The sequence below is a fragment of the Bombina bombina genome, chromosome 1 (assembly GCF_027579735.1).
Source record: "Bombina bombina isolate aBomBom1 chromosome 1, aBomBom1.pri, whole genome shotgun sequence".
NCBI classification, from domain to species: domain Eukaryota; kingdom Metazoa; phylum Chordata; class Amphibia; order Anura; family Bombinatoridae; genus Bombina; species Bombina bombina.
The window spans coordinates 1,015,113,775-1,015,131,223 of record NC_069499.1 but is presented as its reverse complement, the minus strand read 5'-3'; the positions used below and the strand labels follow the sequence as shown (position 1 = coordinate 1,015,131,223).

The following is a 17,449-nucleotide window of genomic DNA, read 5'->3' as shown; positions in this document are numbered from 1 at the left end:
ATGTAAAAATAGCCCTGGTCCTTAAAGGGACACTAAACCAAATTTTTATCTTTCATGATTCAGGTAGAGGATACAATTTTAAACAACATTCCAATTTACTTATTATATCTAATTTGTTTAATTATTTAGATATCTTTTGTTAAAGAAATAGTAATGCACATGTGTGAGCCAATCGCAGGCACCAATCAGCAGCTACTGAGCCTTTCTAGATGGGCTTTTCAGCAAAGAATATCAAGTGAATTAAGCAAATTAGATAATAGATGTAAATTAGACAGTTGTTTAAAATTGCATGCTCTTTCAAAATCATGAAAGAAAAAATTGGGTTTCGTGTCCTTTGGCTAAGAAATTGAAAACCGGCCTTGTCCTTAAGGGGTTAATGTCAGAAATATTGGTAAAGATATAATTCTATATAAGATCGAATACATGGTCATTTACTGGGGCAAGCACAGCTTTTGTGTACTGGTAAAAGTAGCTCTGACTCTGTATATTATTTTCCCAATATATAACCACATTTTTATGTTACAGATTCAGTGGAAAAATAATAATATTAATTATAAGTCGCTTAGACATAGCCATTCTAGCCTTATGACTTTATTTTGTTACAGGGAGAAACGAAATCGGCAGATATATATCACACACACAGGTAACAGCGTGGATAACACAACAAGTTGACACAGAGCTCTGGGACAGCGTGACATAATTAAGGCGTGTCATAACCACTGAAGGGAGTGATTAGCTGCCATTGGCCGTGGTGTGTCAATCTCTACCAATCACACAACGACCCGGGACTGTTTGGATTTAAATGACTTATAAATGCTATACTGCTGTCTGTTACCTGTTAGTCCTCTGTACTCTCTAGGGACCATGGCTAATCAGTCTCAGTGCCTGGACGATGCACCTTTGGGTTGCCGCTGGGCCAACGTGATGGCCTCGCGGAGCCTTCAGGAGCAATATAGCGAGGCTCAGCGCTTGGCCCTGGAGGAGTTGGTCTCTGGTGGTCCTGATGCCTTTCGGGGTTTCCTAAAGCGTGAGCGGGTCCCTAGCTTCCTCTCAGAACCAGAGGTGGGCGAGATCCTGGGCAGCGCAGCCGCTCTGCAATGCGGGGAGGACGAGGTTTCGGTGTCAGCATCCGTTGACTGCTCATCAGTTACCTATTTCCCTGATCGTTCGGACATTGAGCCCCCGCTGCTGGAGCTCGGTTGGCCGGCGTTCAGCACTGGATCATACCGCGGGGTGACGCGGGTGGAGGTCCATTTCCAGCCCAACTTTGGGGAAACCATCTACAGCTGCAAGGAGGCAGCCCGTGAAATGATCCGATCTGCTCGAGAGGTGGGTCAGAGGAACATACATTAAAAATGAATTATGAAGAATATGTAGCTCTTGCCCATTTAACACCCTTTGACAGTCAAGATGGTAAATGCCTATTGTCTCTACTATCAAATAGAGGTGCAAGAATGTATAATATAGTTTAGTGATACTATAACTTAGGTTTCTGGAAAGCTTCAGTAACATTGGTGTATAGCTCTATCTTTTACACAGGGTTATTGAATTTGCTACAAAATTCATAGGTTGTCGTGTTTTTGTTTTTTTCTTTTGGCAGTTTTTCGTGTAAAAAGAAAAAAAAAACTTCATGGTTAATGTGTGTGTTTTTTTCTTCTTCTTCTAATGGATTCTAATGCAAATGTGTTTCAGGGGTGCAGGTTATGTACTTAAAATCTACACTTGTAATTGTAAGCACAGACATTTTAATTTTCATGTTTCCAGAGTATATATAGGTTTTAAAGTCTTATGCTATTTAATAAATTGATAATGGGCCTCTAGCTGTTGCTTACCCCCCCCCCCATTTTTAATCCTTGTTCAAGTCCTAAACTACCACAGACTGTAAGATGTGTGACTAAGGAAACTGTAACAGAACTGGATTGCATTATGTAATCTAATGCATTGTCTATGTATTATTATACCAACATGACAGAGCTCATCTCAAGTAATAGGTATGTAGAGAACATTGACACACAAAATAAGTCTTTATGTTGCAAAGAGTTGAGTCCAGTCAATCAAAAAGTCCCTAGTGATTTAGCCTGATTACAGACAATGGTATGAAAGTGATAATAAAAAGGATGATAGTCAACACTTATTATTATTATTATTATTATTATTATTATTATTATTATTGCGCTACAACATCAAACTATCAGGCCCATAACTCAGACCTTGTAAATTAAAGAGGAAAAAAAAAATAGTTTCATTTGTACATGAAGATCGATTATATTCCAATGGGAGCAGAAACTGTACCAAATGACATCTTGATGCTTGATTTCTCTTACAAAAGCATCCCAAAATATGCTGTAATTTTAAATAAGATCCATATTAAAATGATATAACCATCTCCATCAGATGTAATTTTAGACAATGTGATCCTCATATTTTGACTCGCCTCCATTTTTCCAAACTGCATAGTAGATATATAAACTAGGGATGCACATTTCACTATTGTGGATCTCTTGTATTAGCAATATTTCTCTTTAACCCCTTAAGGACCAGCGACGTACCCTGTATGTCGCTGGCCTTTTTTTGGGACTTGATTGTTTTATAGTGCGGTCTTTCCACCAGCATTGAGACTGCTCTATGCCACAAAGCCTGCTGGAGGGAGGGCATTAATAGCGTGTTCTTGCTAGACTTGTGCTATTATGTCCTGAAAAACCCCTTAACGACCAGTGACATACAGGGTACATTGTGGTCATTAAGGGGTTAAACTGCAGTTTGTGAAGATTTGTGGTGATTTCTTGTCTTGTTTAGTACAAAATAACCCTGCTATATTGTAGCACCACATTGCCAGAAGGATACCAACACTTCACTTTTTTTTCTGTATAAGATATTGATCATTTTAAAAGCTATTTTCAAATTAAAGGGATAGTATATTCAAAATTAAACTTTTATTATTCAAATAGAGGATGCAATTTTCTAATGTACTCCTATTATCAATTTTGTCTTAGTTCTCTTGATATCTTTTATTTTAAAAATCTGGAATGTAAGCTTAGAAGCCCACCTATTTTTGGTTCAGCATCTGGATAGCGCTTGCTGATTAGTGTCTAAATGTAGCCATCCAATCAGCAAGCGCTATCCTGGTGCTGAACAAAAAATGGTCTGGCTCCTAGACTTACTTTCCAACTTTTTTAAAATAAAGATACCAAGAGAACAAAGAAAAATTGATTATACGAGTAAATTCGAAAGTTGCTTAAAATTGCATGCTCTGTCTGAATCATGGATGTTTATTTTTTACTAGACTATCCCTTTTAAGAGGAGAAAATTCATTGTAACCCCTTGTAAGAGAAGCTTGGATGCTCTATCTTAGCCCATAAGATTTGGGGGTACAAAGTTGAACTGGTAATTACTGTTGCAGCCTTTTCTTTCAAGGGAAATATGAGACATACTAATTATGTACCATGACACTAACTAAAAAAACTAGAACCTATTCTAAAATGGACCTACATTTCAAAGTCAAATTGTATGTCAAGAGCTTTGCTGAACAGTAGATGCATTGCAATACAATGCTTAAGCGCCCCCCCCCCCCCCCCCCCCAAAAAAAAACAGTTTGCATGGTTTCTCTCCATGCTGGGACGTGTTTGATAATTAGGCCCCTTGTCTCGCTCTGATGCTTCTGGTAATGGGGTTTCGCTAGGGTGACCATATTGCCACTTTAAAAAGGGACAGGGACACATATAAAAAATACATATGTCAGGGCTGTTTAAAGAAATGTTTTGTATAAGAACCCTGGCATATGTATTTTTCATGTGTCCCTTCTTAAAGCGGCAATATGGTCAGCCTAGGTTTGGATGATATAATATACTACAGGTCCCTGTGGTGTCAGTGTTGTGCTTTGAATTGTGTGCTGCATGATGTGGATTGTTGCTTCCAAATATGCATGAAAACTATAATTCCCTGTTCCTATCATGTTGTGTTCAAATCAAAGCACAATTCAGCGGCTGAAGGGCTCAAATGTATTCTTTAAAATCTAACAAGGGCAGTACTGTGCTAGGCACATTGGGAAAAGCAAGCCTGTGTCAGGTTAGCGGTTAGTGATAGGCGCTCTGTTTAAATACCTATATAAAACCACAAGTAGGAGCATTTCTCCTCTACTACCCAAAATCAGGCAAATAATACAAATATAACCTAAAGTGAACTAAGTCATGCTAGGATATTATAATGTGGCGACCAAATATAATAGGCTGTAAGATAAATGTATGTATATGTTCTGAACTAGGGTTGGGAGATGAAAGAAGAGGGATTGTAGGACTCGCTGTGTGAGAACTAGCTATATGTTAATAGTGCCTATATGTCAAGCAAAGTTATAAACAAATATGCGCAACGTATGCGTGTTTGTATATATAAATAATAAACCAATACACAAGTTAATAACCTGGATTATACTAGACCCAGAAGGGGTCTGGTCGATCTAATAATTTAAGTGTAGTATCAGACCTATATAGGAGACCTCTGGTAAAAGAATATATTTAATAAGAATACGGTAGGAATTACGGTAATCATTAAAAAAATACTAGGATTAGTATGTTAAGCCACATAAAAACACAGTACATCAAATTGCGCTCACAATTCACATATAAATTAAAAACGATGTGGAAAGCCCATAAAAAGGGGTTCCAATTACGTTCCGAAAAAAGTTAAAATCATGTAAGGCAGATCCAAGTTTTTCCTGCAGAGATACAAGAAATTCTTGTCAAAGTATGGAAAAGTATATACTTTAAGGTGTTTACATTTACTTACACCGTAAAGTTTAAAGTTGTGTCCCGCTGGCTCCTACTCGGCTTGTCTTAGCCCTTGATTGTATGCAATTCTGACCAAACTACGGATCCTTCCGGTGGTCAAATTGGTGCAGGGTTCTTGATTGTACTATGGATACTTTCCGCAGTTGATATTGTGAAAACAGATTCAGCGTTGTGTCTTCGGCTCTAATGAGCTACGGGTTCCTGAACCTGTAAGGAACCCATAGCTCATTAGACCCGAAGACACAACGCTGAATTTTTGTTGTTTAAAAAGATAATCCCTTTATTACCCAATCCCCAGTTTTGCATAACCAACACAGTTATAATAATACACATTTTTTTTTTTTACCTCTGTTATTACGTTGTATCTATGCCTCTGCAAACTGCCCCCTTATTTCATTTCTTTTGACAGACTTGCATTTTAGCCAATTAGTGCTCATTCTTAGGTAAATTTTACGTGCGTGAGCTCAATGTCATCTATATGACACACATGAACTATTGTCATCTAGTGGTGAAAAACTGTTAAAATGCATACAGATTAGAGGCGGCCTTCAAGGTCTAAGAAATTAGCACGTGAACCTCCTAGGTTTAGCTTTCAACTAAGAATACCACTAGAACAAAGCAAACTTGGTGATAAAAGTAAATTGGAAAGGTGTTTAAAATGACATGCCGTTTCTGAATCATGAAAGTTTATTTTGGACTTAACTGTCCCTTTTTTAAGCACTGGACAGATAAAATAAATAGACATTTTGTTCTACTAGTTACGACGAGTCCACTGATTCATCCTTACTTGTGGGATATTATCCTCCTGCTAACAGGAAGTGGCAAACTGCACCACAGCAGAGCTGTATATATAGCTCCTCCCTTCTCTCCACCCCAAGTCATTCTCTTTGCCTATACTAGTAATAGGAAGAGGTAAAGTGAAAGAGGTGATAAAATGATAGTTTTTATTTTCTTCATTGCCCTTCCTCAGGACAAGACGGTTAAAATGAGGGCTAAACAAAATAATTTTTGTTCCTTTCGAAATTTTAAAGGTGGACCCTCTACTTCCTCCTCCGCCACAAAGCAGGAGGGGAGTTTTGCACAATCCAAGTCAGTCTGGAGACCTAACCAGACCTGGAATAAAGGTAAACAGGCCAAGAAGCCCGCTGCTGCTTCTAAGACAGCATGAAGGGGCAGCCCCCGATCCGGGACCGGATCTAGTAGGGGCAGACTTTCTCTCTTTGCTCAGGCTTGGGCAAGGGACGTTCAGGATCCCTGGGCATTAGAAATCGTGACCCAGGGGTATCGACTAGAATTCAAGGATTTTCTCCCAAGAGGGAGATTTCATCTTTCACGTTTGTCTGTAGACCAGACAAAAAGAGAGGCATTGTTGCGCTGTGTAGAAGACCTATATACCATGGGTGTAATCTGCCCAGTCCCAAAACTAGAACAGGGGTTTTACTCAAATCTGTTTGTGGTTTCCAAAAAAGAGGGTACCTTCAGACCGATTTTTAGATCTCAAATGCCTAAACAAATTTCTCCAAGTCCCATCGTTCAAGATGGAGACCATTCGAACTACTTTACCAATGATCCAGGAGGGTCAATATATGACTACCGTGGACTTAAAGGATGCGTATCTTCACATTCCTATCCACAAAGATCATCACCAGTTTCTCAGGTTCGCCTTACTGGACAAACACTACCAGTTTGTGGCCTTTCCTTTCGGGTTGGCCACAGCCCCCAGAATCTTCACAAAGGTGGAAGGTGAATATACAAAAGAGTTCACTAGTTCCACTGACAAGAGTTCCTTTCTTAGAAACTCAGACTCGGTAGACATGAAAATATTTCTGACGGAGGTCAGAAAGTAAAAAATCCTAACTACTTGCCGAGCTCTTCAGTCCATTCCTTGGCCATCAGTGGCGCAGTGTATTGAGGTCATCGGATTAATGGTAGCGGTAATGGACATCGTTCCGTTTGCTCGCTTACATCTCAGACTGCAGCTGTGCATGCTCAGACAGTGGAATGGGGATTATGTGGATTTATCTCCTCAGATAAATCTGGATCTAGAAACCAGAGACTCTTCTTTGGTGGTTGTCACAGGATCATCTGTCCCAGGGAATGTGCTTTCGCAGGCCAGCATGGGTCATAGTGACGACGGACGCCAGCCTCTTGGGCTGGGCTGCAGTCTTTAATTCCCTGAAGGCTCAGGGTATTTGGACGCAGGAGGAGTCCCTACTTCCAATCAATATTCTGGAACAGAGAGCAATATTCAACGAGCTTCAAGCATGGCCTCAGTTGGCCTTGGCCAAATTCATAAGATTGCAGTCGGACAATATCACGACTGTAGCATATATCAATCATCAAGGGGGAACAAAGAGTTCTCTAGCGATGATAGAGGTTTCCAAGATAATTCGATGGGCAGAGACTCACTCTTGCCATTTATCAGCAATCTATATTCCAGGAGTAGAGAACTGGGAAGCGGATTTTCTAAGTCGTCAGACTTTTCATCCGGGGGAGTGGGAGCTCCATCCGGAGGTGTTTGCAGCATTGATTCGTCAATGGGGGCACACCGGAATTGGATCTGATGGCATCTCGTCAGAATGCCAAACTTCCTTGTTACGGGTCCAGATCAAGGGATCCCCAAGCAGTACTGATAGATGCTCTAGCAGTACCTTGGTCGTTCAACCTGGCTTATGTGTTTCCTCCTTTTCCTCTCCTATCTCGTCTGATTGCCAGAATCAAATTGGAGAGAGCTTCGGTAATCTTAATAGCGCCTGCGTGGCCACGCAGGACTTGGTATGCAGATCTAGTGGAAATGTCATCTCTGCTACCGTGGAAACTGCCACTGAGACAGGACCTTCTTATTCAAGGTCCGTTCCAACATCCAAATCTAAATTCTCTGCAGCTGACTGCCTGGAGATTGAACGCTTGATCTTATCTAAGCAGGGATTCTCTGAGTCGGTCATTAATACCTTGATTCAGGCTCGAAAGCCTGTCACTAGGAATATTTTACCATAAGATATGGCGTAAATATCTTATTGGTGCGAATCCAAGGACTACTCATGGAGTAGGGTTAGGATTTCTAGGATTTTGTCCTTTCTCCAAGAAGGATTGGAGAAGGGATTATCAGCTAGTTCCTTAAAGGGACAGATTTCTGCTTTGTCAATTTTACTACACAAGCGTCTGGCGGATGTCCCAGACGTTCAGGCTTTAGACAGAATCAAGCCTGTGTTTAAACCTGTGGCTCCGCCATGGAGTTTGACTTTAGTTCTAAATGTTCTTCAAGGGGTTCCGTTTGAACCCATGCATTCCATAGATATTAAGCTTTTATCTTGGAAAGTTTTTTGTTTTTAGTTGCTATCTTCTGCTTGAAGAGTTTCTGAGCTTTCTGTGTTACAATGCGATTCTCCTTATCTTATATTCCATTTTGATAAGGTGGTTTTGCGCACTAAACCTGGATTCCTTCCTAAGGTTTGTTTCAAATAAGAATATTAATCAGGAAATTGTTGTTCCTTCTCTATGTCCTAATCCTTCTAAGAAGGAGCGTCTGTTACATAACTTGGATGTAGTTCGTGTCTTGAAGTTTTACTTACAAGCAACCAATGATTTCCGTCAAACATCTATTTGTTGTTTGTTCTGGAAAGCGTCGGGGTCAAAAAGCTACGGCTACCTCTCTTTCTTTTTGGCTGAAAAGCATCATCCATTTGGCATACGAGATTGCTGGACAGCAGCCTCCTGAAAAAATAACAGCTCATTCTACTAGAGCGGTGGCTTCCACAAGGGCTTTTAAAAACAATTCTTCTGTTGAACAGATTTGTAAGGCGGTGACTTGGTCCTCCCTTCATACTTTTTACAAATTTGATACTTTTGCTTCTTCTGAGGCTATTTTTGGGAGAAAAGTTCTTCAAGCAGTGGTGCCTTCTGTTTAGGTATCTGTCTTGCCCCTCCCGTTCATCCGTGGACGCGTCGTATCTAGTAGAAGAGAAGTAAACTTATGCTTACCTGATAAATTGATTTCTTCTACGATACGACGAGTCCACGGCCCTCCCTGTCATTTTTAAGACAGATTATATTTATTTTAAAACTTCAGTCACCTCTGCACCTTTTAGCTTTTCTTTTCCTATACCTTCGGTCGAATGACTGGTGGTGGAGAGAAGGGTGGATATATATATATATATATATATATATATATATATATATATATATATATATATATATATATATATATATATATATATATATATATATATATATATATATATATTCCCAGAAAGAAGCGGGCACTCTCCGTTTTTTCAATTTTAAGTTATTTACTTAGTGATGTTTTGGGGTTTCACCCCCGTCCTCAGACTTGCAGCAAAAGTGACTACAAACAGTGGCATACTTATACCCCTCCCCACACCAATTACAAATGCATTTAAACAATAATACAATTATCACAATGCAGTACAAACATCAAAATCTCAATACAATCACCCAAATTTCTCCATTGTGCCTCGGCTTGCAACGGTGCATACCCGGTGCTTCAATCGCGTAATCTCCAAGGAGACGCCACGCTCTATTGGGTCACCCCCCCCCCCCGGGGAAGCCGCCAATCACCTACCGGCGCCAACCGCAGCGTGTACACGTCATCTCAGACGTAGTTTGTAGCTGGATGCGCAAATGCCGGTGATCGTATCATCGGCACAAAAGAACCTGTGACAAGTAAGAACCTGTAAAAAAGTGAATAAAAACATGTGTGACAATATGTTAAAAGCATTAGCAACATTGACCCACATAGCCCCTAGCATTAATAGCTATCAGGATTTATGCCAGTATACATCTTAATTATAACTCCTCATTATTTCTTCATTCAATACATCTAATGTATATACTAATCATAACGGCCAGAATACGTTATAATCCTATTGGTCTAGATTTATATACATAGGCAAATTTGATACTTTTGCTTCTTCTGAGGCTATTTTTGGGAGAAAAGTTCTTCAAGCAATGGTGCCTTCTGATTAGGTATCTGTCTTGCCCCTCCCGTTCATCCGTGTCCTGTAGCTTTGGTATTGTATCCCACAAGTAAGGATGAATCTGTGGACTCGTCGTATCTAGTAGAAGAGAAGTAAATTTATGCTTACCTGATAAATTGATTTCTTCTATGATACGACGAGTCCACGGCCCTCCCTGTCATTTTTAAGACAGATTATATTTATTTTAAAACTTCAGTCACCTCTGCACCTTTTAGCTTTTCTTTTCCTATACCTTCGGTCGAATGACTGGTGGTAGAGAGAAGGGAGGATATATATATATATATATATATATATATATATATATATATAATATACATACATACATACATACATCTCTGCTGTGGTGCTCTTTGCCACTTCCTGTTAGCAGGAGGATAATATCCCACAAGTAAGGATGAATCCGTGGACTCTTCGTATCGTAGAAGAAATCAATTTATCAGGTAAGCATAAATTTCCTTTTTTTTTTTTTTTTTTATGCTGGGCAATGGGTGGTTTTGAGGTGCTACTGTACTAAATAGAACTGGTAGAACCTTCACTGATCTTCATTATTATATCTGCTAACGTCCTTACATAAAACTTCCTTATAAGTAACTGTTATATGACTTACACTATTGTAAGCTCCTTCACTTTAAAAAGCTGACTTATAAAAGAGCTGTTTGATCTGCTTTTGAAGTCGGCTTGGCTTGTTTAATTTAAATATAAGAATAAAATTTAAGAAGCGTCTTATTTCCACCCTAGACTTCAGCATCCTTTATCTTTTTTTTTTTTTTTTTCTCACTTAAAGGGCCACTAAACCCAAAATCTTTCTTTCATGATTCAGATAGAGAATACAAATTTAAACAACATTACAATTTACTTCTATTATTTATTTTGCTTCATTTTTTAGATATCCTTAGTTGAAGAAAAAACAATGCACATGGGTGAGCCAATCACACGAGGCTTCTATGTGCAGCAACCAATCGGCAGCTACTGAGCATATCTGGATATGCTTTTCAGCAAAGAATATCAAGAGAATAAAACGAATGAGATAATAGAAGTAAATAATAGAAAGCTGTTTAAAATTGCATTCTCTTTCTAAATCATGAAAGAAAAAATGTGGTTTTCATGTACCTTTAAATTATATGGGGTTCTCAAAATCAGCTAGTGCAGGATTCTTCAAGACCCAGTGCACTGATGCCACTATCACGACCCTATTATGCTTGGTCTGAAAATTTCTGAAGTAATATATGACATGATAGCTGCAATTTTTTGCAAAGTGACTAAAATGTGTGCGTACTTCTTGATTGTAGTCAAATTTGAAAGTGTTGTATAACATATACTGACCATATACACCTACACAATTTGCAACCTAGTAATGGGTCTTGACATGTGGTTTAAATACCTCTGCACTAGTGTATTGTGAGACACGTGCATGCTTGTACACCAGTTGCATATTATTTGCATGTTTTGGAATGAACAATAGATTTTAATGAATTTAGGTATGAGAGATTATAAAAATAATATAAATAGTTGGACTTTTAATCTAATTTCTGTGCTTTAGAACCCAACCCCATTCTAGATTATTAACCTAAAAATACATTAAAGGGACATGCCACCCACATTTTTTCTTTTGTGATTTAGAAAGAGAATGCAATTTTAAACATCTTTCTAATTTACTTATATTATCTAATTTGTTTTATTCTCTTGATATTCTTTGATGAAAAGCATATCTAGATATGCTCACTAGCTGCTGATTGGTTGCTGCACATAGAAGCATCATGTGATTGGCTCACCATGTGCATTGCTTTTTCTTCAAATAAGGATATTTAAAAAATGAAGCAAAATAAATTATGGAAGTAAATTGTAATGTTTAAATTTCTATTCTCTATCGGAATCATGAAAGAAAGATTTTGGGTTTAGTGGTCCTTTTAAGTTTTAAAATTTTTGGTGTTCTTATAGTGATATGAAACAGTGCTTCTTTAGGATAAGTAATTCAAAATGCAAATAAAAATAAACAGATTGTGTTAAAAAAAAGCAAGCAACTTACTTTTCTTCCTAAATGAACAGTTAGAAATTCTCAGTGTAGCCCCTGCCTGCAGCAAGATAAAAGCACCGCTATTACATAACTTAATCCTACTATCACATGATTTTTGCAGCAAAACTCCTCTGAGCATGGACAATAAACTGATCAGCTATTTTATGGTGTCTCATAGCAACCTGTCAAATGAACATCTGCTCCTTTTTTGCCTTTCTGTAAAGACCACAACCCCCTCGTGGGGCAGTGACAGGATGTAATGGATCATTCACAAATTTAAATGATAAATACATATTGATATGATTTTCTATTAGGTATAACCCATTGCTTATTGCTTTTTTTTTTTATATTACAACAATGAAACAGACTTTTCCTATTAAAGGGAGTTAATATTACACTCGCCTGCCTAAAATTAACACTAAACGTGTACTATAAACCTGATAATCAGCTGCTGATTATTAGCCTTGGTTTCTGCAGCAGTTTTTGTGGCTGACTAGAATTTAATATTGGTAAAGATCCCTAAATTACTCACCGTTCCATTTACAGTAAATCTGTAGGTCTAAATAACTTATCTTTAAACCTCACTAGTTTTGTTTTTGTAAAGAAAAGTTGCTCAGGTGTTATGGCTAGTGCTACGGGGAGTTGGCAAGCTGGGGGGTGGGTTGCCAAGGTAAGGGGATCCCATGTTCTCTCAATTAGATTGCAGAGCTTTACGAACTGCTAAGTTTGAAACATACAACAGAAACTGAAAGAGATGCTTGACATAAAGGCACATTTGCTAAAATATATTATAAATACGTTAAATAAAATCATCACGGCATATATCATAAACACTCGGTATTGTAAAAGATGCTGAGAAGCCTTTTCCTTGCATTATTTGTTTAAAAAAAGCCATATTCATGTATTTAAGCATCAAAGTTCATATAAATAAATACTTTCTGCTGTTTAGACGGTTAAAATATGATACTGGGGTACAGCGATGTGTGTGTTTTAATTACTTAAACGTATCTTCATAATAACGCCATCTCTGTTCATAGGTATGCAACCTACTGGGGTGTAACATTGCCATGACGTTGTTGTAAATAACGTCATATCACATGATACCTATCACTCAGATGACCCATTATCTCAACATGTACTCTGGCAAAATGAGCCTTGCTATATAAACGTATTGTCAATACAGTATGGGTTGAGATGGGGAATCAAAAGGTATATTATTCTAAGAATGCTCACTTGTTGTGTACATGTGGTTTACAGGGGATGTCATGACCACCGCGACTAATATTACCAGCTGTGGTGTATCATGGGATGTAAATAAAACAGGATAAAAAATGTCCCTGTTAATGGACATATGTATAATGCAATCAAGGAACTACTGAGGGAGTCCAAGTGGATACACTGGCTGGACACCCTCATACCCAAAAGACTAAATACATATCAGGATTTTTATTATTATTATTAGATACAGATGATGCTGGGCCCCATCCAGTAGCAGTGTGCTGTCTTACCGTCTTTAGGATGAGGCTACCTCTGTTGGATTTTGAATGGTGGGGGTTTAGGAATTGGTTCCTTTTATTACATAACTTTTCCTAAAGCCCGTGTACACCGGCCAAAAATCCCCATCCCGTTGGAACCCCCCTCCCTCCCTTCCCCGCCGCTTTAAACTTTTTTTTTTCCTGTAGTGCAACGGCTTGCACCCAACCCCCCCCCCTTGCTGTCTGATCCTCACTGACTGAGCCTTACTTATGGCCAGGTATGTTTGTCTCGCGCTGCAATCTCTACTGTGCATGACTGCATCGGACCTACATACCTAGCCTTTTATAATATAGGATTAACAACATTCTGTTAATTGTGTCCTATAGCAAATTGTGTATTACAAGCTAGTATTTCTCTATCACAAATATGTGACATTTATATGAGAGCAGTAGATCATTCTTCTCTCTCTCTCTATATAATTTATGAAGCTTTCAAATGTAGACCGATGGTTCACTTGTTGTTTTTCCCCACTAATTAAAAAGCTGCTTGCTTTTGCAGATTTGTAGCTATATTGTATTTCAGTATGATGTTAAAACATTTTTTAACATCCTAAAACGTGAGGAGTTAAGCGTTTCTTTTATTGAAGGCTGCATAAATATATCCTTGTTAAAAACTATAATATTTGAGGTTGTTCCTTGATTGCATTATACATCTGTTCATTAACAGGGATATTTTTTTGTTTGCAGTTTTTATTTTCATCAAATGACACGCCACTGCTTATAATAATAGTCGCGTGGTAATGACACCACCTGTTAACCGCACATACACAGCAAGTATATGCAAAAAAATAAATAGTATATCAAGAGAACAAAGCGTATAGCATGTCAATTAGAAAGTTGTTTAAAATTGCTTGATCTGTCTGAATAACTAGAGGTTTTTAATTTTGACTTTACTGTCCCTTTTTTAAGAAGAGCTTCTATTTACACCAGTAGTCGACAAATCTGTTTAAAATTTAGCAGCCAGGAAGAATAGTTATGAATTGAGACATACTTTTAGGAGCCAGGCAATGGTATTTGTATATTGATTATATAGGGAATAACCCAAAAAGATATGCGCCAGGGGTAAAATTATAGGAGCCAGTGGCCCCTGAGTTTGTCCAGCCCTAATTTACACAATCTGATGTTTGCATATAACTGACGGATCTTCAGCACTATGGGTCTGATATGGGCATATAACTGACAGGGCTGCAGGAAAGGGGTCTAATGTGCAGTCTAGTACAGGTATAAAACTGACAAGTGTTGCAGTGACGGGGCCAGACCTGAGAGCATATGACTTACAGGAGCTGAAGGGCTTGGTCCAGAGGGTTGATCATGCTCACTCCCTGATTGTACAGCTAGCAACATTAAGGATAGTCCCTATTTGGTTTATGAAGGGCTGCTAATAGGACTAGTTTATTAGTAATGCCTGTCTGGACACAGGTGACGAAACCACATTGTGTACCTTGAGCTGAGGAAAGTTTCTGGTCTGTTTAGATCCTTTGACCAAATATGTAGGGATGGCTAAATGCTTGAATATTAAACTTTTTTGGCAAAACCTGCTCAATGATCAGTCTAGCTTCAGAGGCCATTTGTCCTGAATTGTGCAAATTGTATTTATAAAAAACAACTTAAATTAAAATGACCTGGCTAGTAGTAGGTGTTAAATACACTGACCTGCAAAGACTGCAGTGCTCTTCCATATTGTGGTGTTGCAATGATTTGTATTCCTTTTCTCCAACATAGGTGTGTCCGGTCCACGGCGTCATCCTTACTTGTGGGACATTCTCTTCCCCAACAGGAAATGGCAAAGAGCCCAGCAAAGCCGGTCACATGATCCCTCCTAGGCTCCGCCTACCCCAGTCATTCTCTTTGCCGTTGTACAGGCAACATCTCCACGGAGATGGCTTAGAGTTTTTTAGTGTTTAACTGTAGTTTTTCATTATTCAATCAAGAGTTTGTTATTTTCAAATAGTGCTGGTACGTACTATTTACTCAGAAACAGAAAAGAGATGAAGAATTCTGTTTGTATGAGGAAAATGATTTTAGCAACCGTAACTAAAATCCATGGCTGTTCCACACAGGACTGTTGAGAGCAATTAACTTCAGTTGGGGGAACAGTTTGCAGTCTCTTGCTGCTTGAGGTATGACACATTCTAACAAGACGATGTAATGCTGGAAGCTGTCATTTTCCCTATGGGATCCGGTAAGCCATGTTTATTACGATTGTAAATAAGGGCTTCTCAAGGGCTTATTTAAACTGTAGACTTTTTTTGGGCTAAATCGATTGATATTAACACTTATTTAGCCTTGAGGAATCATTTATTCTGGGTATTTTGATTTAATAATATCGGCAGGCACTGTTTTAGACACCTTATTCTTTAGGGGCTTTCCCAAAGCATAGGCAGAGTCTCATTTTCGCGCCGGTGTTGCGCACTTGTTTTTGAGAGGCATGGCATGCAGTCGCATGTGAGAGGAGCTCTGATACTTATAAAAGACTTCTGAAGGCGTCATTTGGTATCGTATTCCCCTTTGGGTTTGGTTGGGTCTCAGCAAAGCAGATACCAGGGACTGTAAAGGGGTTTAAAGCTTAAAACGGCTCCGGTTCCGTTATTTTAAGGGTTAAAGCTTCCAAAATTGGTGTGCAATATTTTCAAGGCTTTAAGACGCTGTGGTGAAAATTTGGTGAATTTTGAACAATTCCTTCATGTTTTTTCGCAATTGCAGTAATAAAGTGTGTTCAGTTTAAAATTTAAAGTGACAGTAACGGTTTTATTTTAAAACGTTTTTTGTACTTTCTGATCAAGTTTATGCCTGTTTAACATGTCTGAACTACCAGATAGACTGTGTTCTGAATGTGGGGAAGCCAGAATTCCTATTCATTTAAATAAATGTGATTTATGTGATAATGACAATGATGCCCAAGATGATTCCTCAAGTGAGGGGAGTAAGCATGGTACTGCATCATTCCCTCCTTCGTCTACACGAGTCTTGCCCACTCAGGAGGCCCCTAGTACATCTAGCGCGCCAATACTCCTTACTATGCAACAATTAACGGCTGTAATGGATAATTCTGTCAAAAACATTTTAGCCAAAATGAACCCTTGTCAGCGTAAGCGTGGCTGCTCTGTTTTAGTTACTGAAGAGCATGACGACGCTGATATTAATATCTCTGAAGGGCCCCTAACCCAATCTGAGGGGGCCAGGGAGGTTTTGTCTGAGGGAGAAATTACTGATTTAGGGAACATTTCTCAGCAGGCTGAATCTGATGTGATTACATTTAAATTTAAATTGGAACATCTCCGCATTTTGCTTAAGGAGGTATTATCCACTCTGGATGATTGTGAAAATTTAGTCATCCCAGAGAAACTATGTAAAATGGACAAGTTCCTAGAGGTGCCGGGGCTCCCAGAAGCTTTTCCTATACCCAAGCGGGTGGCGGACATTGTTAATAAAGAATGGGAAAGGCCCGGTATTCCTTTCGTCCCTCCCCCCATATTTAAAAAATTGTTTCCTATGGTCGACCCCAGAAAGGACTTATGGCAGTCAGTCCCCAAGGTCGAGGGAGCGGTTTCTACTTTAAACAAACGCACCACTATTCCCATAGAGGATAGTTGTGCTTTCAAAGATCCTATGGATAAAAAATTAGAAGGTTTGCTTAAAAAGATGTTTGTTCAGCAGGGTTACCTTCTACAACCCATTTCATGCATTGTCCCTGTCACTACAGCCGCATATTTCTGGTTTGATGAACTGCTTAAGGTGCTCGATAGTGACTCTCCTCCTTATGAGGAGATTATGGACAGAATCAATGCTCTCAAATTGGCTAATTCTTTCACTCTAGACGCCTCTTTGCAATTGGCTAAGTTAGCGGCTAAGAACTCTGGGTTTGCTATTGTGGCGCGCAGAGCGCTTTGGTTGAAATCTTGGTCGGCTGATGCGTCTTCCAAGAACAAGCTACTAAACATTCCTTTCAAGGGGAAAACGCTGTTTGGTCCTGACTTGAAAGAGATTATCTCTGATATCACTGGGGGTAAGGGCCACGCCCTTCCTCAGGATCGGCCCTTCAAGGCAAAAAATAGACCTAATTTTCGTCCCTTTCGTAAAAACGGACCAGCCCAAGGTGCTACGTCCTCTAAGCAAGAG

At 39.0% G+C, this 17,449-nt stretch overlaps 1 protein-coding gene across 1 annotated transcript in view; it reads left to right on the top strand.

The window, feature by feature from the left end:
- The first annotated feature begins 840 nt into the window (after positions 1-840).
- The window catches only part of FAM83D (family with sequence similarity 83 member D), a 37,991-nt gene continuing 21,382 nt past the window's right edge, over positions 841-17,449 (top strand). Inside the window, exon 1 of the mRNA XM_053715016.1 lies at positions 841-1,329. Coding sequence (XP_053570991.1) covers positions 865-1,329 — 465 coding nt within the window. The 5' untranslated portion in view covers positions 841-864. The remainder of the gene's footprint in view (positions 1,330-17,449) is intronic.